At 50.8% G+C, this 20,598-nt stretch overlaps 1 protein-coding gene across 10 annotated transcripts in view; it reads right to left on the bottom strand.

Annotated features, from left to right (window-relative positions):
• Positions 1-528: 528 nt before the first annotated feature.
• Positions 529-20,598, bottom strand: part of LOC123780555 (apolipoprotein L3-like) — a 35,131-nt gene continuing 15,061 nt past the window's right edge. The window contains exons 1-7 of one of the 10 annotated variants that reach the window (XM_087868723.1): positions 19,240-19,539; positions 18,565-18,740; positions 18,111-18,153; positions 6,175-6,217; positions 5,884-5,992; positions 4,782-4,908; positions 529-1,891 (exon numbers count right to left, since the gene is read on the bottom strand). In XM_087868723.1, coding sequence (XP_087724849.1) covers positions 1,042-1,891; positions 4,782-4,908; positions 5,884-5,914 — 1,008 coding nt within the window. In that variant the 5' untranslated portion in view covers positions 5,915-5,992; positions 6,175-6,217; positions 18,111-18,153; positions 18,565-18,740; positions 19,240-19,539 and the 3' untranslated portion in view covers positions 529-1,041. Of the gene's footprint in view, positions 1,892-4,781; positions 4,909-5,883; positions 5,993-6,174; positions 6,218-8,462; positions 10,103-10,129; positions 10,434-13,612; positions 13,694-16,710; positions 16,838-18,110; positions 18,154-18,564; positions 18,741-19,239; positions 19,540-19,650; positions 19,941-20,598 lie in introns of those variants that run through there. The other 9 variants (XM_087868728.1, XM_087868724.1, XM_087868725.1 and 6 more) reach the window with 9 other exon arrangements.

Here is a 20,598-nt window from a genome sequence, read left to right as displayed (position 1 = left end):
ATGGCTGCGCTGGTGAAGACACAGGAACAAGGATGGCCAGGAGCCCCCTCCCAGAAATAGGGCAGGATGAGGGACTGGGAGGAAAGGAAGTCAGGTGGAGTCTGGGAAAGAAAGAAGGAAGAGAGAATCACATGACTCCGTGGTGGGGAAGGGGAGGCCTTGAGGTGCTGGCATTCCACAAGGGAGGGAGGGAGGAGGAGGAGGAAGTCTGTGGCTTTCAGGGCTCAGTCCTCCTGCCCACCAGAAAAACACAGCCACCTGTCCCTTCAATCCCGATTCTGGACACTGGCTGAGAACACACTTGTGTTCAGCCCAATGCCAGATGTACGAAGCGTCCCCGGGAGTCCCGGTGTGGTCTGCGGGGTGCTGAGGTCTGAGGAGGATGAGCAGATGGGAGAGCGGGAGCCCAGTGAGCAAGGTGGAGGAGCAATGGAGGACTTGCTCCCCGAGATCTCAGAAGACAAGCCCATCGGGAGGGGAAGTCAGGCCTCCAGAGCCCAAGCAAGCCCCACGTGAACACGACAAAGGTACGATGCATCAGTCCATATTTATTGAAGCCGTCTGTAGAAGACAAGATTGGGAAAGCCACACGGATTTGCAATACACTGTCCCCCACCCCCCCCAAGTGATGAGGACGCTGAGGCTCAGAGAGGCAGTGTCTCTTTGCCCCAAGCTGGTCCATCTCCTCGACATACGGCAAGGTTCCTTGACCTGTCACTGGCATCTGCTTTCTCTTTTCTATTCAACACCACCAACCCCACCCTTTTTTTTTACTTATTTCAAATCAACCACTTTTCCAAAACCACCTTTAGAATTTCATTAGAACTTCAGTGGTCTCGCAGCACACGCCGCCCCCACAGAGCAACGACAACTTGCCAAACGTTCCCCCCACCCTTGTGCCATTGCATGAACCCCTCCCTCACTGGGCTCAGTACAGAAATGCCCAACTCCTCAACACCCCATCCCAAAACCTTTATTTTGCACTCTCTTCCCATCTAATAAGGAACCCACACATGTCCCTGCTCCCTGCCCTGCTGGGGGTCATGGAGTCCGTCCCTCCGTCAGACTTTCATAGATCTTGGTGACTATCTCCAACTTGCGCTCCAGCTCCCGGGCATCCTGCCTCAGCTCTTCAGCTGACTCTGCCTTTGCCCCCTCCTTCAAGTGTCTTGAGTCTTTCATAAGGTTGTACACATCCATTGCAAGGAAGGCACCTGGGGTGACCGCACCCATGATCCGGGCTCCTTTGCTCATTGCCAGAGCAGTTCCTCCAAAAGCTTTCATCACCTGCCTGCCACTTCGAACTGAGACACTCTGACCTCTCATGATGCGCCAGGCCTTGTCTACTAGGCTAGGTTTGACTCTGGTGAGCTTGATGGCACGAACATTCTTTGCAATGTTTGGCAGGGCTTGAACGAATTTACCTGTTGAGGAAAAAAATTGGGGTATATTGTCATGCAGAAGCCTTGCAGCTATCTCCCCTCTGTCAAATTCACTTGATGTCAGTTGACTGGCTTGGGCTTGTGCGGACGACTCGCTTGAGTATTCCACGATGCTGTTAGACACTTGGGTCACAGCGGCTGCGGCTCCCAGCCCCGCTCCAGCTGCCGAGAGTGTCAGACTGGCCCCTGCGGTGAAAGGTGCCAGACCCAGACCAAGGAGGGTCAGGACGCCAGACGCAATGCCAGCGGAGCTGGCTACCATGTTGGAGCGGGTGCAGGTCTTGTGCACCCTGTCAACATCATCTGCGAGCTTGCGGAGCTTTCTTATACGCTCCTCAAGATCCAGTTTCATCTGGGGAAACACACTCAAAAGACCCTCCCTAGACAGCTGGTCTTCGGCCTCCATAACCAGCCTGTCCAGACCTTCACGGACTGCATCCGCCTCCTCCCTGCAACAGTGAAGGTCAAGAGATTAGAGAAAAGCTCATCTGTAAAGGGGGCTTCATTCCATCGATCCTACATAAACCACAGACCGTTTACTATAAATCAAATGGAAAAGAATTTTACAGATGTGAGGACCTTGTCTTGCAAAGTTAAACACACTCTGTACATTGCTCATGGTCCGTCACACATTGTCCATTGGGGAATAAGTCAGTCCATGTCAACTTAAGAAGCTCTTGAGTGGTGGGTACTGGATGAAGATGGCTTCACAGTCAAGGACAGGTCCACACAGTCAGGACCACTGTGTTAGTAGCCTGGGAACTCCGTAGATGAACAAAGGGACGTGGGTTGGAGCAGAAAAACCTTCATTTGGAGAATCTTCGTGTGTACTGAAGGAATAACCTCACCCACACAGAGGTCTGCCCTTTGCCCTTGCACTGAGAAGTGATCTCGAGGCCCCACCTAGGACGTCAAGGGTCCTAGAACGATAGGACTGTCTTCCTTTGCCTGGGCCTTTGGCCACTGGCCAGACTCAGAGATGATGTATGATGGGGGCTTTGGGTCATGTGCTGTCAGTTCTGACCTAAGGAGGAACTAGAAACTCCTTAGTAACCTCCAGGAGGAGCTGAAGACAATAGGTCAGCCATTCGAGGAGCATGTGACTGAGCCCCAATAAAACTGTACACTGAGCATGGGCTGAAAATGACTCTCTCCTTGACCAAATGTTACCCGGGCTCGCCTCTGCCCTCCTCTTGACTCGGCCTTGACTTTGGTCTTCTGTGCTCTGTCCTTGACAGCTTGTCATGCCCAGTCTTAGCAAGAACCCATTGAGTCAGGTTAGCAAGAATCCCCCCACCTTGATGTTTCCTCTTAGTGATTTCCCATCCCCTGCCCCTCCCCTGCCCCTTGACTATAAATTCCCAGCTGTCTTCATGGTATACTGAGGTGTGCCCCATCGCTCTCCACTGTGACAACACTTTTGACGCATAGGGCATGAATTAAGTCTTCTTTACCATTTTAATAAGTCTCACAATCATTATTTATACTTTCACAGTGTGAGCTTCCCTGGTGGGCAATGCTCCAGGTGCACTGTCACACACTGAATACAGGACAGTAAGGCCTCCTGAGGACAACGGAAGCACTGGAAACCCTCTGGCCCAAGTGTCTCTGTGGCTGATGGGAACCTGTATCCTTCCCTGTAACACAGTGTAACTAACAGGGACACCTCTCGCTGAGCTCAGTGAGTGCTTCCAGGGAATCATCCAATCACAGGGTGCTTTGGGACACCATCCCCAATTTGCAGTGGGTCCCTACAGTAAAGGCGGTCTTAGGGATTATGCTCTCAGACTTTGCAGTTTGGCTAACTCTGGGCACTTGGAATTTAAGAAAACAAAACCTCGGAGTGAGAAGGCACCTTAACGAGCATTTTGCTTGGCACCCGCTCTCTTCCCCCAGCCTAATGTCCTCTGCTGGGCCCCAGCCACTGACCCAACTGACCGTGAGGGAGGACACCCCCTACTCTGCTTCGCCTCAGACTCTCCAGCTCACGGCATGGACTCCCGAGCCACCTCCCAGCTCATGACCTCACAGGTGTCACCAGCCTGATTCACACCTAGCTGGTACCCAAGGCCATGTGCAACTTTTCAACAACTCTTAAAGATGCAAGAGAATTTGGGAACCTTCTATATGAATCACTAATCCGGAAATGACCTGCATTCAGGCACTTTAGTGGAGGAAGTAATTCCCTCTTTGGAGGGGACCACTGAGGCTCAGAATCCCCCCAAAGAGTACAGAATTGGAAGCTGCCCCCTGGGGAGCTGGAAATTGTCACAAAGCCACACTGCCTCGTTCTATTGCTCTGGAGCTGCTTGCTCTATGTAGAAGAGAAGAGGCTTCCAAATGGCAGTCAAGAACCACCAGGAATCGGACATGTATGGAGGAAACACCCCCAGGGCCCCGTATGCCCGGTGATGAGGAGATCAAAGAAGGGAGGGAAGAAATGCCCCCTCTCCCAATCATAGGAACTATGCCAGACCCTGGACTCCTCAGGTTTTGTGCCCTAGAGGGTCACTCATTCCCAGTCCCACTGCCCAAGCATACTAGTCCTCCAACCGGGAACCCCCATTGTCTTTCCTGACCACCAGCTCTGGCCCTGGTCCAGGTCTCCTGGGCCTTAGGACAGGATGACTGCACTTGGTTCCTCACCTTTGACCTTGCATTCATAATAAGGCCTGCGCCACCATCTTATTAGACTGAATTACTGTTTTCATTGAAAAAATGACAAATCTGAGAATCCAAGACATACAGCTCCAGAGCCCCAGAGCTGGGCAGAGATGGAGTCAGGATCCAATCCAGCTCAGTCCAGTTCCACTCCAGCCTCTGCACCTCGTGAGCCAGCAGGATCCTGCATGTTGCTAGAACTCCGTAGATGGGGAGGGAAGGCTCTAGTCCGAATCCCGAGGTTCATAGACTGAGGTGTCACTGTTCTTCTCACTTGTCCCAGAGGAAGCCATGCTAGGCCCACATCTCCAGGAAGAAGACCCTTGGCCCCTGTCTCTTCTCAGCAATCTTCTAAAAAGTTAACATTAACTGAGCACCTACTATGTGCCAGTCACTAGGCTAAGCCCTTTACATGCATTATCTTCAATTCCTCAGGATAAAATGAGCTGATAAAGAGACCAAGGCAGAGACAGGTCGGCTTTGGGTTAAGGCCAAGGTCCCATCACCTGCCCTCTGCAGGTTTCGGCTCTTCTCAATCCGAGGCCGTTCACTGCCAGCAAATGTCAGGGAAGACATATTCGTCATGGATTGTTGAGAAGGAACATACTCAACCCCAAGCCCAGGATACTACCCCGCACAGACCTCGGTGACCGTCCCGGGGCATCCCTGGGCCGTTACCTGGACAACGTGGCCTTAGCCACGAATCTCTCCCAGGCTTCATGGTTGGTCAGCAAGAAGTGCAGTTCCTCTCGGCTCACTGAGTTCTGGAAACACTCAATGACTTCCTCGACAAGTGCTTCGCTCTCTAGATGGAAAGAAAAAAATGAAAGGTTGTTTAGTTTTTTTCCTTTTCCTGCTTCAGTAAGGGAGACAGGAAACCAGGGCTTAGCTTGAGGAAATCTAATCTCTCTGTTTATGGATTGGGGAGGGGGACGGGGAAAGAGCTGAGAGCCCGCCTCGGCAGGTGTATTGAGGTCAAGTAATCCGTTCCTGCTCCACAGTCATATCTGGAAAGCAAGTGCTTATAGTGGGAACAGAGGGCAAATGCCCTCACATAGCCCTGGGGGCCAGGGCATGCTGGGGGAGGGGAGGTTTCTATCTGGCAATGACAGGTTCCAGGTGAGGGGACACCAACAATACTTAGGGAGGACACACTTTGTAAGAGCCACTGGCTCAAATCACAGAAACACATTACATTTGATCCTCATAACAACATAAGGAAATATTCTCATTTTACAGGGAAGGTTAGGTAAGGCACTCCAGGTCACACAGGTGGGAGGTGGCAAAGACCAGACTGGGGTCTAGTTCGGTGGCCCATTGACCCTCACTGAGCACTCAGGCTGTCACCAGGGTGACAGCTGGAGGGAATGGCCTCTGTTGTGAAGCCCCAGAGTCATCCTGAGCCATGCAGGGGGATTGGACAGGGCAAGAGGGCAGGAGAAGGTTGCTGGTCTACCTCTTCACCCTGTCCCGACTCAGGACCCCTTTCTTCCCTCCTTTCCCTTTTGCTATCCCCAGCCTCCCTGTGGACTGTCCTGGCCTCACTTTGGGCCATTTGATGGATTTGAAGGACGGCAGGGGAAGGGAGGAAATGAGCAGTCAGCCATGACCCTGAAAGGACAGGAGGGAGGGGTCCCTATAGATCCTGTGTTGGGGACTCTCTTGACCTCTCTTGGGGGCTCAAGGAAGCTCTTCAAAGGAATGATTCCTCTGTAGCTTAACTCAGCTAGAGGCATCCCTGCAATTCCAGGAATCATCCAGAGAAGTGGAAGTTGACTACCTGGGCTGAGCCCATGTGCTCCTGAGGTCATGGTGCCAGCAGTGGGATCTGACAGTTTTCCCTACAGTTCGCGTCTATGTCCCGCCTGGAAGGTGGTGTCGCTTTACCCCTGGCAAAGAGAGAACAAATCGTGGGGTCAAATGTGAGCCACCTGTGGCAGCAGGAAGCAGTGAGGGGCCAGGTCTCTGGTGCTTCCCTCTGGGATGCTTACAAATGCCAAAGCAGACTTTACCCGATGCGCTTGTCTGTCTACTGGCTTCTGTCAGCGGATATCTAAGGAAACTTACTCACCTCACTCCAGCTCACTCCCAAGCCACGTCAGACTCCTGCCGTCCTATTGGGACACAAGGAGCAGATAATCAGACAAGGAGACTGCCATCTGAGAAGTTATAGAAGCAATACAACCAAACACAGAAGAAAAGAAGGGACAAATGCTCTGGAACTTCCTCAAGGTCAGGAACGTGTGTGTCTACTAATTGCTAAGAGCTAATACGGATCAAGTGTCTACGACAGGCAGGGCTCCTTACGTGCTCCCTCACTGACCATTCTCACACCCCCAGGGGGTGGGTGCTCTTGTGGCTCCCACTTGAATGGGGAAGACAGCAGCACCTGAACTTAGGTTAGTCCACGTGTTCACAACAGTGCTAGAGCCAGGACTTGAACCCGAGTGTCTCTGAATCCAAATCCCATGTTTGTGATGACTGTGCTCTATTCCCTTGAATATACAAAAACATTTATTCATGTACAGGTGATTTTTCAACATAACAGGGGTTACATGTACCAATACCATCCCTGTGCGGTCAAATTCATACATAACTTCGGACTTTCCCAACACTTAACCACTAATAACCTACTCTTGACCAGAAGCCTTACCAATAACATAAACAGCTGACCAACACATAGTTTCTATGTTATATGTATTACGTACTGTATTCTTGCAATACAGCAAGCTACAGAAAAAGAAAATGTTAAGAAAATCATAAGGAAGGGGTGCCTGGGCGGATCAGTCGTTGAAGCATCTGCCTTCCGCTCAGGTCATAATCCCAGGATTGTGGGCTCAAGCCCCACAACTGGCTCCCTCCTCAGTGGGGAGACTGCTTCTCCTTCTCCCTCTGCCTCTCCTCCCTGCTTATGTGCTCTTTCTCTCTCTCTCTGTGTCAATTAAATAAAATCTTAAAAAAAAAAAGAAAGAAAGAAAATCATAGGAAGAGAAAGTACATTTACACTAGTGTACATATATTTAATGAAAAAATCTGCATAGAAGTCGATCTCTGTTGTTCAGCTTGTGTTGTTCAAGGGTCACCTGTAGAAGTGTTTATTTGTAAATGACTCCTCTCATTCCACAATGAGGACTTGCATCAGGAACCAGTCTTTGTCTGGATCAATTTCCTGGTGTCACAGCTTCCCAAAGCCTGTGTCTTCCCAAAGCCCAACGTCCTCCTTGCTTCCACAAGATTATTCATCCCACTGGGCCTGGAGTCCTGCGTGGTCATGGTACAACCCCACAGCCCTACTATGGATTGTCAAGCCTTCCCGATAATGCCCAGTTCTCTCTGCTGTCCTCCGCCAACTTTGAACCTTAGACTGCTTCTAATTCTTTATCTAAATGATACTGCAAAGAACAATCTCCTTGTAGAAAACTTTGCATTTTGCATTTGAGATTGTTTCCTTAAGACATTTCTAGAAGCAGGATGACTGGGTCGAAAGTATCAAAATGTACAAATTTTTTCATACCTAGAGCCACACTGTTATGAAAAAAATTAAACCAATTCACATTCACACTCACACTACATGACACTGTCCACCATTCCATTCTTACCAGTTCTTCATCGTCTTTTTAAAAAAAGCAGACCCTTATAGAGCGAGAATTTTTTTTTGTTCTGTTATTCTCTTGCCTTAGGAGATGAGGAAAGACAGCAAATGTTGATTAGGTTTAAGTATTATTTTTTTAAAAGAGTTTATTTATTTATAAATAAATAAAGAGAGACAGAGAGATTGAGAGAACGAGTGGGAGGAGGGGTAGAGGGAGAAGCAGACTACCCATGGAGCAGGGAGCCCGACACAGGACTCGATTCCAGGACCCCGGAATCATGACCTGAGCCGAAGGCAGACGCTTTCCCGACTGAGTCACCCACGCACCTTCAGCATTATTTTTTTTAAAGTTTATTTATTTATTTTTTTAGTAATCTCTACACCCAGGTTGGGAATCAAACTCACAACCCCAAGGTCAAGAGTCCCATACTTTTCCAAATAAGCCAGCCAGGTGCCCCTAGGCACTCTTCGAAGAAGGCAAAAGAGCATTTATCAACTACCCCTCCTGAGACCTGACTGAAATGATAGTAAAGATATTTAAAAAACTAATGATAAGAGTGACTCACATTTGTGGCCTTTGCTCTGCACTGGTAATTGCTCCAAGACTTTACAAATAATAACCTGTATTCTTCCAATAATCATGGAGTTGTGTGTGTATCATTTGCTTCCCTGCTTACAGATAAGGGAACTAAAGCACAGATATGTGACTTGCCCAGAGTCAGAAATCTAGTAAGTGGTGAACTGGGTTCAAAGGTTCAAGGTCCTACCTGCTGGACTCAAGAACCCATACACCGTCTCTCCTCATTCTGCTACCAGTTTAAAAAGAGAATGGTCCAACAGGAGTCCAGATGTTTAGACAAATGGTTGAAGGCAGACTGGATGGAGAATTGATAGCTGAATAAAGAAGACGAGAGGGAGGTACCATCAGAAAAACAGAGAGAGAACAAGGCAATAGGCAAGAATGGTGTGCTAGGCAGAGCTTCAGAAAGGGAGACCGAAGATGAGAGGGAGGTGGCGGGAAGCAGAGGAAGGTTACCAACCCCTCACCTGATCCTATATTCACAGCAGTCTAGGTCTACACCAGATGGGGAAAAGCAGAACTGAGAGACTCTGGATAAAATACCTGTCTTCTGGCATCTAGGGGGCCCTCATTCAATCACACTTGAGGGAAGCCTGTCAGTCAACTTTCCTCTCTGTAAATATGAATGGGCAATCAAGGGTCACATATATAAGAAAGATGAAAAGATGGAAAAGGTGACTAAGGTAAATAAAAAATGACTCCAGAAGGGGCACCTGGCTGGCCCAGTTGGTAGAACATGCAAGTCTTGATCTCAAGGTTATGAGTTCAAGCCCCACAGTGGGCATAGAGCTTACATTAAAAAAAAAAAAAAACCCACAAAAATCAACTGGACTTAACAAACCTCAAAAACAGTGATACCAGAAGAAACAAGTAATTTTGATTATAGGGAATAATTTTTTAAAACTTGAACCAATATCCTCAGGGAGATTAGAAAAGTGTTGTCTTCATAAAATGAGAACAGGGTGCAGTAAAAAGGGGAAAAAATAATGGGAAAAAAGAGATCTTAGGAATTAAAAAGTGATTGACAAACTAAAGAAGTCTACGGAAAGGCTGGAAAAGTTAAGGAAAACTTCCAGAAAAGAAAACAAAAAGGTGACAAAGAAATGGAACTACATGAGGAATGACAAGTTACCATTGCTATCAATTCTTAGAAAATAACCTCAGAAAGAGCTGCAGAAAAGAAAAAGTGTGTGTGTTTACGGGGTGAGGTAGAGGATAATAACCAAGACACCAAGACACAGAAAGATAGGAGGTCCAGGAAACAGGAAAATTAACATAGACAGAAAGGAATCCAAGGACAACAGCTGGGCATACTGAAGGCTTACAGAGCATCCAGCCCAGAATGGAATACGAAGTGAAGAGTTCTATGGGGAAAGGAGACTTATAATAATATATTTGGTATAATACTTAATATAATGCACAGTTCAAAAGAAAAGGAGGAAATGTGGAAGACAACATTACAAAGCATAAAAACAAAGGCAATTAGAAATCAGGAAAAACGAAAGCTGTCCAAGAAAGCATGTGCAACTGTATTTCACAAGCTAGCTCGACAGTAAACAAAATGGAAAATATCACACATATGTAAACCTCCTTGTTCAATTTTTAACTTCTAGAACAAAGGAGAACGTTTAAATATGAGAACGAAATGCACTTGTTGCCAATCAATATGTAAATTAAAGTACAATGGTAGAAGTTAGGAGGTGAAGCATTGAAGATGGGAGGAGGATTAGCCTGGGACCTGGGGCTGGAGCAGCAGGTTCCCCCTCATCTATATAACCTTGACCATGATCCTTAACTTAAAGAGCTGTTTGGAGGGTCAGTAGATGGGCAGGGACACCCAACCTCCCAGCTTACCAGGGAATCTTCCTCTGAGCTGAAGCACATCCAGGGGTTCTTACCTTGGAGGACCCGGCTGCGAGTCTCTGCGGTAACCACACCCGCAGCCCAAAAATAAGGACCTAAAGGGAAACTGAAAGTGTCCACTTCCAAGCAGCTCCTGATGAAACAAACACAGCTGGCCGGTCCTAGTGTCCTACCCACCCTCAGCTGCCCTGACTGCCTCAAAGGAACAGCCCCACACCTGCGTTCTTGGTCCTGCCCTGCTCAGCCCTCCTGCCACTGACAGACTGTGGGACCCCTCAGCAAATGAGTCTTCCCACAGACCCCCTGGGGGTTGTTCCCAGCCCCCTCTTCTCTGTCCCTCCCACCGCACTCCCCTGCGTGCCTGCCTTACACCTTTCTGTCCCCAACATGCCAGGTGCTCACAGCTGACTTGCCATAGTGCAGCCACTGAGTGCCACACCCCTGTGGCTTCCAGGCATTTGCTGGTGTAGATCTTTCTGCCAGAAGCACCTGCCTCTATCACCTGGAAAAACCATGCTCAGACTTCAAGCCCAAATCTGGCATCATCTCCTCTGAGAAGCCCTCCAGCACCCTCCCTGGCAGAGTCCCTGTGCCCTACTCTGCTCCCATGGCACCTGGGGGAGGGGCTTAAATCCCCTGTTGGAGTCACCCTGTCCGTGTCTTCCCCCCCACCCCTTTGGATCTAATCAGGACTCTCTAGACTTGGTGGCCAAGTGCTGTTTGCAGGGATGCAGACGTTTGCGGGAGAGAGCTGAGGAAACGCTGCTGTTTTCTACCCGGCTTCTTTCTGCTTGATGACAGAAGTCTTTGTCTCTAAAGGAGGACTCTTCTAGGAAGGCAGGTGTCAGGAAAGAGCAAATAGAAATAGTCAGCGAGGCTGCTTCCCACGTGGTCCATGGCCAGAGCAGCCACGGTGGCCAGAGCTGAGTGTGTGCCAGGCAGTGTGGGGATACCAGCCACGCAGGCAGGTCTGTTTCCCCCGGCAGCCCTAGGAGAGAGGGGTCCCGGCAGAGATACAGAAGCTGAGCTGAAAAGTCCCCACAGCTTGGGAGAGCTGTAGCCACAGCACTGTTGTGGGCTTTTCTGCTTTGCCCTGGCCAAGGTGCTGGGGATGGCCTGCACCTCGCACCCCGCCCCCACACATGTGCACATGGAAGCCAACCTGACCCTTCCTCTGGGGGGAAGTCCCCGGCACATGCCCTTGGGGCATGGTGGCTCCTCCCCCAGCTTTGAGGGACAGACAGAGTGACAGAATGATGATGCAAGAATCGCACTCCAGGGCTTGAGATGATCAACCCACGGGTGGGCCAGGAGCTCGGTCTGAATTTGCAGATGGGGAAAGCCAGGTGAGGGGACAGGTGGTGTCTTGGGTCCAGCAACTCAGGGAAGGGGCAAACTCAAGGGCACGTTGACACTGTGACCTCTGAAAATGGGTTAAGGTTCTGTTTTATACACCTCTCCTTGTTTGGTTATTTCTTGGTCACTTTTCTGCAACCTCCCTACCTCCTGATTCGTCACCCTGTCTCTAGCACGCCCTGCGCGTGATGACCCAATGAAACCACTGTGAGAGGAAGAATGCTATGCAATGTCCATTCGAGCTGCGGCCCGATGGGCTAATGTGCATGAGAGCGGATTGTGCACGGGACGGGCTCCCGGAACACAGCCCCGCGGTGTGGCAACCAGGCCGGGGCTGCAGACTCATCAGGGGAGGGACAGGCATCTGCACTTCGGGAACATGTGGCGAGTCCAGCCCACTTGAGGACCCTAAAGATCTAGTGACTAGAAAATACGGCTCTACCTGACCCCCGAGGATCACAAGAAAAGTCACCCCGGATGACCACAGTTCCAGAGGCGGGGGTCTCGGGCAACATCTTTGGTCAATAAGCCACTCAGCGCACTGTGAAGACAATCCCGCCTCAGTGGGCAAGTCCCCCTCTCACTGCTGAGGGAGGTGTCTGGCAGACGCCAGGGCATCACCAGGTGGAGGCAGGGAGAGTCAGCTGACGGGGGCGCACAACCGGCACCCCGCTCAGTGTCTCCATCCCCTGGGGACGGTACCTGGCTCAACCATGCAGGACCTTATGACTTGTGTTTCAGAGTAGGGACCCCACCTCCCGCTTCTTCCTCTCTCTATGGACAGTTTGGGGAGGGGGGGAGTAGGGGCTGCAAACTGGACATAGGACAATGGGGACTTCTGAAGTCATCAGAGTGGTTGGCAGACACATTTAAGGGGATCGCATCCATGCTGACAGCACCCGGTCGCTCCTGGGATGTGGAAGGGGAGCCACGGGTCTGGGTCACTTGTGACCAGCCTGCCAGCATCACCCAGTGGACCAGCCTATTTGTCTTTGCTCTGATCGGTGGTCAAATCCGGTCCTGAGTAGCAGCTGTCAACTTCAGGAAGGCTAAGAACTAAGTATTAAGATGGAAAAATCAAACCCACTGTCTTCTTGCATATTCCGACAATTCTAACTTTATTATTCCTGGCCTTCCCATTGCTTGTTCCTCCACACCTCTCTTGAACATGTCCCCTGTGTCCTCTTCAGTCCATTCCCCTCACTCTCCAGCCCCCTCCCTCCATATTCCAGGTTCCATGTTCCCTCTTCTCTTTGACATCCACCCCTACCCCTGGGCCATCTGCATGAACCCCTCCCTCCCTGGGCTCAGCTACAGAAATGCCCAACTCCTCAACACTCCATACCAAAACCTTTATTTTGCCCTTTTCCCCTCTAATAAGGTACCTCCATGTCTTTGTCCCACACATGTCCCTGCTCCCTGCCCTGCTCTGGGGTCATGGAATCGAGCCCTCCATCAGACTTTCATGGATCTTGCTGAGCTCCTCCAACTTGCTCTCCAGCTCCTGGGCCTGCCGCCTCATCTCTTCAGCTGACTCTGTCTTTGCCCCCTCTGAGTTTCTCACAAAGTCGAGCATATCCATCAGAAGGGAGAGACCTGAGGTAGCCCTACCAGTGAACTGGGCAATGGCTCTATCTGAGTCTCTCCGTATCATGAGGCGCCTGGCATTGACATAAGCTACCCTGAGGGCACGAACATTCCTTGCAATGTTTTGCAATTCTTGATCGCAAGTGCCTGCTAAGGAAGAAATTTGGGGTTCGCTGTGACGGAGAACCTTTGCAACGATCTTCTCTTTGTCACTGCCAAGGGATTTCAGGCGACTGGCTTCGGCTTTTGCAGACGACACCTTTGAGTCTTCCAAGAAGCTGGTGGACACGTGGGTCACAGCGGATACTGCTCCCAGCCCCACTCCAGCTGCCGAGAGTGTCAAACTGGCCCCTGCTGTGAAAGGTGCCAGACCCAGACCAACGCATGTCAGGACACCAGACACAACGCCAGCAGAGCCGGCTACCCTCTTGGAGATGGTGCAGTTCTTGTGCACCCTGTCAACATTATCTGCGAGCTCCCGGAGCTTTCTTATACGCTCCTCAAACTCCACTTATAACTGGGGAAACTCACTCAAAAACCTCTCTCTAGCCAGCTGGTCTTCGGCCTCCATATCCAGCTTGTCCAGACCTTCACGGACTGCATCTGCCTCCTCCCTGTAACAGTGAGAGTCAAGTGATTAAGACACGCTGATCTGTAAAGTGGGTTTCATTCCATCGATCCTACATAAACCACAGAATGTTTACTGTAAATCAAATGGAAAAGAATTTTACAAACGTGAGGACCTTGTCTTGCAAAGTTAAACACACTCTGTACATTGCTCATACTCCGTCACACATGGTCCATCGGGGAATAAGTCAGTCCATGTCAACTTAAGAAGCTCTTGAGTGGTGGGTACTGAATGAAGATGATTCGCAGGCAGGGACAGGTCCACACAGTCAGGACCACTGTGTTTGTAGCCTGCGACTCCGTAGATGAACAAAGGGACGTGGGTTGGAGCAGAAAAGCCTTCATTTGGAGAATCATCGTGTGTACTGAAGGACTAACCTCACCCACACAGAGGTCTGCCCTTTGCCCTTGGGCTGCAAAGTGATAGCTAGGCCCCACCTAGGATGTCAAAGGTCCTAGAACCACAGGACAGTCTTCTTTTGCCTGACCTTTGGCCACTGGCCAGACTCACAGATGATGTATGATGGGGGCTTTGGGTCATGTGCTGTCAGTTCTGACCTAAGGAGGAACTAGAAAATCCTTAGTGTGACCTCCAGGGGGAGCTGAGGACGACAGGTCAGCCATGCAGGGAGCATGTGATTGAGCCCCAATAAAACTGTACACTGAGCTTGGGCTGAAAAAGACTCTCTCCTTGACCAAACGTTATCTGGGCCCTTCTGAGCCCTCCTCTTGACTAGGCCTTGACCTTGGTCTTCTGTGCTCTGTCCTTCACAGCCTGTCGTGCCCAGTCTTAGCAAGAACCCTGTTAGGTCAGCTTACTGAGAATCCACACACTCTTCATACGTATCACCATGGACATCTGATCAAATCCCACCTTCGATGTGGAACTCCTTGACCTGGCTTCAGGAAGAACCCAGCTGGGTCATGTTAGCAAGAATCCCCACCTTGATGTCTCCTCTTAGTGACTTCCCATCCTCTGACCCTGCCCTGCCCCATGGCTATAAATTCCTAGCTGTCCTCATTCTATTCCAAGTTGAGCCCAAACTCTCTCCTCTATGACAACACTCCAGACACCCAGGGCATGAATTAAGTCTTCTTTACCATATTAATAAGTGTCATAATCATTATTTATACTTTCACAGTGTGAGCTTCCCTGGTGGGCAATGCTCCACGTGCATTGTCACACACTGAATACAGGACAGTAAGGTCTCCCGAGGACAATGAAATCTTTGTACTGGAGACCCTCACAGACTCTGCCCCAAGTGTCTCTCTCTTTAGCTGATGGGAACTTGTATCCTTCCCTGTAACACAGCATAACTGATAGTGATAGCTCTCACTGAGCTCAGTGAGTGCTTCCAGGGAATCATCGAATCACAAGGTGCTTTGGGGACAGCCTCCACAATTTGCAGTGGGTCCCAACAGTAAAGGCAGTCTTAGGGATTGTGCTCTCAGACTTTGCAGTTTGGCTAACTCTGGGCACTTGGAATTTAAGAAAACAAAACCTCGGAGTAGGAAGGCACCTTAACGAGCATCTTGCTTGGCACCCACTCTCTCCCCCAGCCTGATGTCCTCTGCTGGGGCCCAGCCACTGCCCCAACTGACTGCGAGGGAGGACACCCAGTACCCCGCTTCCCCTCAGACTCTCCAGCTCACGGCATGGACTCCCGAGCCACCACCCAGCAACCCGACCTCACAGGTGTCACCAGCCTAATTCACACCTAGCTGGTACCCCAAGGCCATGTGCAACTTTCCGACATCTCTTAAAGATGCAAGAGACTCTGGGAACCTTCTATATGAATCACTAAACCGGAAATGACCTGCATTTTGGCAAGCTAGTGGAGGAAGTCGCTTTGGTGGGGACCTCTGAGGCTCAGAAATCCCCAAAGAGTACAGAATTGGCTGCTGCCTCCTGTGGAGCTGGAAGTTGTCACAAAGCCACACTGCCTCATTCTATTATTGGTCTGGGGCTGCTCTATGTAGAAGAGAAGAGGCTTCCAAATGGTAGTCAGGACCCGCCAGCAACCAGACAACGTATGGAGGAGACACCCCCTCATGACCCTATATGCCTGGTGGTGAAGAGATAAAGAAGGGAAGGAAGAAATGTCCACTCTCTCATTCACAGGACCTCTGCTAGGTCCCTGGTCTCCTCAAGATTGTGCCTTAGAGCGTCACTCAGTCCAGCGCTGCTCTCCAAGCCTACCTAGTCCTCCAACCCAGACCCCACCATCCCTGGTCTATCCTGACCACCAGCTCTGGCCCTGGTCCAGGTCTCCTGGGCCTTAGGACAGGATGACTGCACTTGATTCCGCACCTTTGACCTCGCATTCACACTAAGGCCTTAGCCACAATCTTATCAAATTGAATTACTGTTTCCATTGAATAAATGACAAATCTGAGACTCCAAGACATCCAGCACCAAGCCCCTGTGCTGGGCATAGATAAAGTCAGGATCCAAGCCAGGTCAGTCCAATTCCACTCCGGCCTCTCCAACTCATGAGCCAGCAGGATCCTGAATGTTGCTAGAACTCCGTAGATGGGGAGGGAAGTCTCTAGTCCAAATCCCCAGGTTCATAGACTGAGGTGCCAGTGTTCTTCGCACTTGTCCCAGAGGAAGCCATGCTTGGCCCTCATCTCCAGAAGGAAGACCCTTGGCCCCTGTCTCTTCTCAGCAATCTCTTAAAAAGTTAACATTAACTGAGCACCTACTGTGTGCCAGTCACTATGCTAAGCCCTTTACATGCATTATCTTCGTTTACTCATGATAAAATGAGCAGATGAAGAGACCAAGGCAGAGACAGGTCTGCTTTGGGTTAAGGCCAAGGTCCCATCACCTGCCCTCTGCAGGTTTCGCCTCTTCTCAATCCGAGGCCATTCACTGCCAGTTAATGTCAGGGAAGACATATTCGTCATGGATTGTTGAGAAGGAGCATACTCAACCCCAACCCCAGGATACTGCCCCGCACAGACCTGGGTGACCATCCTGGGGCATCCCCGGGTGTTACCTGGACAACGTAGCCTCAGCCACGAATCGGTCCCAGGCTTCATGGTCGGTCAGCAAGAAGTGCAGTTCCTCTACACTCACTGTGTTCTGGAAACACTCAATGACTTCTTCGACAAAAGTGTAGCTCTCTAGATGGAAAGAAATAAATGAGGGGGTGTTTAGTTTTTTCCTTTTCCTGCTTCACTAAGGGAGACAGAAAACCAGGGCTTAGCTTGAGGGAACCCACAGCGCTAAATCTCTGTATTCTTAGATTGGGGGAGGACGGGCAGGGAAATAGCTGAGAACCGGCCTAGGCAGGGGTATTGAGATCAATAGAATCAGTTCCTGCTCCGCTTTCATATCTGATAAGCAGGTGCTTATAGTGGGGACATGGGGCAAGTGCCCTCACATAGCAGTGGGGGGCCAGGGGATGCTGGGGGAGGGGAGGTTTCTACCTGGCAACAACAGGTTCCAGGTAGAGGGGACAGCAACAATACTTAGGGAGGACACACTTTGGAAGAGACAATGGCCCAAACCACGGAAACACATTATATTTGATCCTCAAAACAACACAAGGAAATATTCTCATTTTACAGGGAAGGTTAGGTAAGGCACTCCAGGTCACACAGGTGGGAGGTAGCAAAGACCAGATTGGGGTCCAGGTAGGTTGCCCACTGACCCTCACTGAGCACTCAGGCTGGCACCAGGGTGACAGCTGGAGGGAATGGCCTCTGTTGTGCAGCCCCACAGTCATGCTGGGGGATTGGACAGGGTGAGAGGGCAAGAGAAGCCTCCACGGTTGCCGGTCTTCCTCCTCCCCCTGTCCCGACTCAGGACCCCTTTCCTCCCTCCTTTACAGTCTGTTGTCCTCCACCTCCCTGTGGGTTGTCCTGGCCTCACTTCTGGGTCCTTTGATGGGCAACTGGCAGGGGAAGAGAGGAAGTGAGCACCTTGGCCATGACCCTGAGAAGAAAAGAGGAGGGAGGTGTCCCTACAGATCCCTGCGTTGGGGACTCCCTTGACGCCTCCTGGGGGCTCAAAGACACTTCAAGGGACTGATTCTTCCGTAGGTTAACTCAGCTGGAGGCAGCCCTGCAATTCAAGGAATCATCCAGAGAAGTGGAAGTTGACTACCTGGGCTGTGCTCACTGGCTTCTGAGGTCATGGTGCCAATACGAGGATCTCAGATTTTTCCCTACAACTTGCGTGTGTCCCGGCTGGAAGGAGGTGTCGCTTCACCCCCGGGGAAGAGAGAACAAATCGTGGGGTCAAATGTGAGCCAGCTGTGGCAGCACAAAGCAGTGAGGGGCCGGGTCTCTGGTGCTTCCCTCTGAAATGGATACAAATGCCAAAGTAGACTTTACCCGATGCGCTTTCTGTCTACCGGCTTCTGCCAGCGGATATCTAAGGAAACTTACTCACCTCCCTCCAGCTCACTCCCAAGCCCTGTCAGACTCCTGCCATCCTGTTGGGGCACAAGAAGTAGATAATCGGACAAGGAGACTGCCATCTGAGAAGTTATAGAAGCAATACAACCAAACACAGAAGAAAAGATGGGAACAAATGCTCTGGAACTTCCTCGAGGTCAGGAACGTGTGTGTTTACTAATTGCTAAGAGCTAATACAGATCAAGTGTCTCCATACGTGCTCCCTCCAGGGCTCCATACGTGCTCCCTCACTGACCATCCTCACACCCCCAGGAGCAGGGTGCTCTTGTGGCTCCCACTAGATTGGGGAAGATGCCTGAGCCTCGGCAGGGCTGTCCAAAGCCTCGCCTCCCCCAGGGAGGCCAGGCCAGGTGTGGACATCGAGCCCCACTCCCTCCCCCTTCAGCCTACTTTTAATCCTTAACGAACAGTGGGGGTCATTTCCTTACTGCACTCCAGGTTCCTCTGAAGCCAGAAGAAAAGCCGGGTTTCTATGGATTGTAGTCAGCCCCTGTTAAAGATGTCTTGAACCAGGTGGAGAAGAAGAGGAGGACGAAAAGAAGGAGGAGGAGAAAGATGAGGCAGAGGAGGCAGAGGAGGAAGAGGACGAAAAGGAGGAAGAGGACTAAAAGGAGGAAGGGGAGGAGAAAGAGGAGGAAGGGGAGGGGAAAGAGGAGGAGGAGGGAGGGGGGAAGAAGGAGGTGGAAGGGCGAGGGAGAGGGGGAGAAGAAGGAAAAAACGAAAGGCTTGTACAAAGTCAACCAATCAGTCAATAAATCCCAACCGGACCTAAATGTAAGCTAGAGAGAAAAAGCTACAAATGTCCTGGAAGACATGTTTAAAAAAAATAATGTAGAGTTGGGGAAATTTCTAAGCAAGATGCAAATCCCAGATCCCATGAAGGGGAAGTTTCAGTTATCTGACCTCTTAAAAATTAAAAATTGCAAAGGACACCACGAACAAAGTCAGACTACAGGGAGAGTCCAGGACGCAGTACCCTCGATACTGAGAGCACAGAAAAGCTGAGCATGCACGAAACACGATAGATCCCACGAATCAACAGGAAAAGACTGAAGACAAGTTTTTAGAGATGTGAACAAACAATTCCCAGGGAAGGCACTCACCCAGGGTCACAGAGCTCCTGGTGGGCGCAGGCAGGACAGAAGGGAAGACCAGGCCTTCTGATGCAGCTGTCTGGTGAGAAATGGTATTTTAGCAATCCCAAGACTTCTAGGTTTGCCTCTGTCCGCATAAACACACAGATAAAACTCACGCCCTTATTGTCGACCCCACAAGTCTACAGTTTGCTGTTTTCATTTTCGATGCCTGGACCATCTTTGGTGTGGCCCTTCCCACCCCAGGCCCCTCCTTCTTTCTGCTGCAGTTTCACAGGCCTGCTCTTCTCTTCCTGCCCCACAGTGAGGGGAGCAGAGGGCCCGGTGGGGGGCAGGGAGCCAAGCCCAGACATCTCCCTGCTCTGGGGCCCCCACCCTCCAAGCTCACCAAGGAGCTGAAGCACATCCAGCGGTTCTTACCTGGGAGGACCTGGCTGGGAGTCTGTGCAGTAACCACACCCAGAGCCCAAACATATGGACCTAAAGGGAAACTGAAAGTGTCCACTTCAAGCAGCTCCTGATGAAACAAACACACCCGGGCTGGTCCTAGTGTCCTACCCTCCCTAGTCTGCCCTGACTGCCTCAAAGGGCCAGCCCCACCCCTGCGTTCCAGGTCCTTCCCTGCTCAGCCCTCCTGCCACTGACAGACTGTGGGACCCTCAGCAAATGAGTCTCCCCACAGACCCTCCAGGCTTGTTCTGTTTTATCCACCTCTCCTTGTTTGGTTATTTCTTGGTCAGTTTTCTGCAACCTCCCTTCCTCCTGATTCGTCGCCCAGTCACTAGCACGCCCTGCACGTGACGAGCCGATGAAACCACTGTGAGAGGAAGAATGCGATGCGATGTCCATTTGAGCTGCGGCCCGATGGGCTAATGCGCATGAGAGCGGATTGTGCACGTGGACGGGCTCCCGAACACAGCCCCACCGTGCGGCAACCAGGCCGGGGCTGCAGACACGTCAGGGGAGGGACAGGCATCTGCACTGCAGGGACATGTGCTGAGTCCAGCCCACTTGGGGACCCTAAAGCTCTAGTGACTAAATATATGGCTCAACTTGACCCCCGAGGACCACAAGAAAAGTCACCCCAGATGACCACAGGTCCAGAGGTGGGGGTCTCGGGCAGCATCGTCGGTCAATAAGCCACTCAGCGCACTGTGAAGGCAATCCCGCTTCAGTGGGCAAGACCCCATCTCACTGCTGAGGGAGGTGTCTGGCAGACGCCCCGGCATCATATGGTGGAGGCAGGACAGGCAACGTTGGGGGGCACCTGGTGGTTTAGTTGGTCTGCCTTTAGCTCAGGTCATGATCTCAGGTCCTTCGATGTACCAGGGTCAGACGTTAGCATTTGTTCTGACAGCAAGTGCAAAC

This window comes from Ursus americanus, chromosome 17, assembly GCF_024610735.1.
Source record: "Ursus americanus isolate L20-20 chromosome 17, mUrsAme1.1.p, whole genome shotgun sequence".
Lineage (NCBI taxonomy): Eukaryota > Metazoa > Chordata > Mammalia > Carnivora > Ursidae > Ursus > Ursus americanus.
The sequence above is the reverse complement of the archived record's forward strand: the minus strand, read 5'-3'. Positions and strand labels throughout refer to the sequence as shown.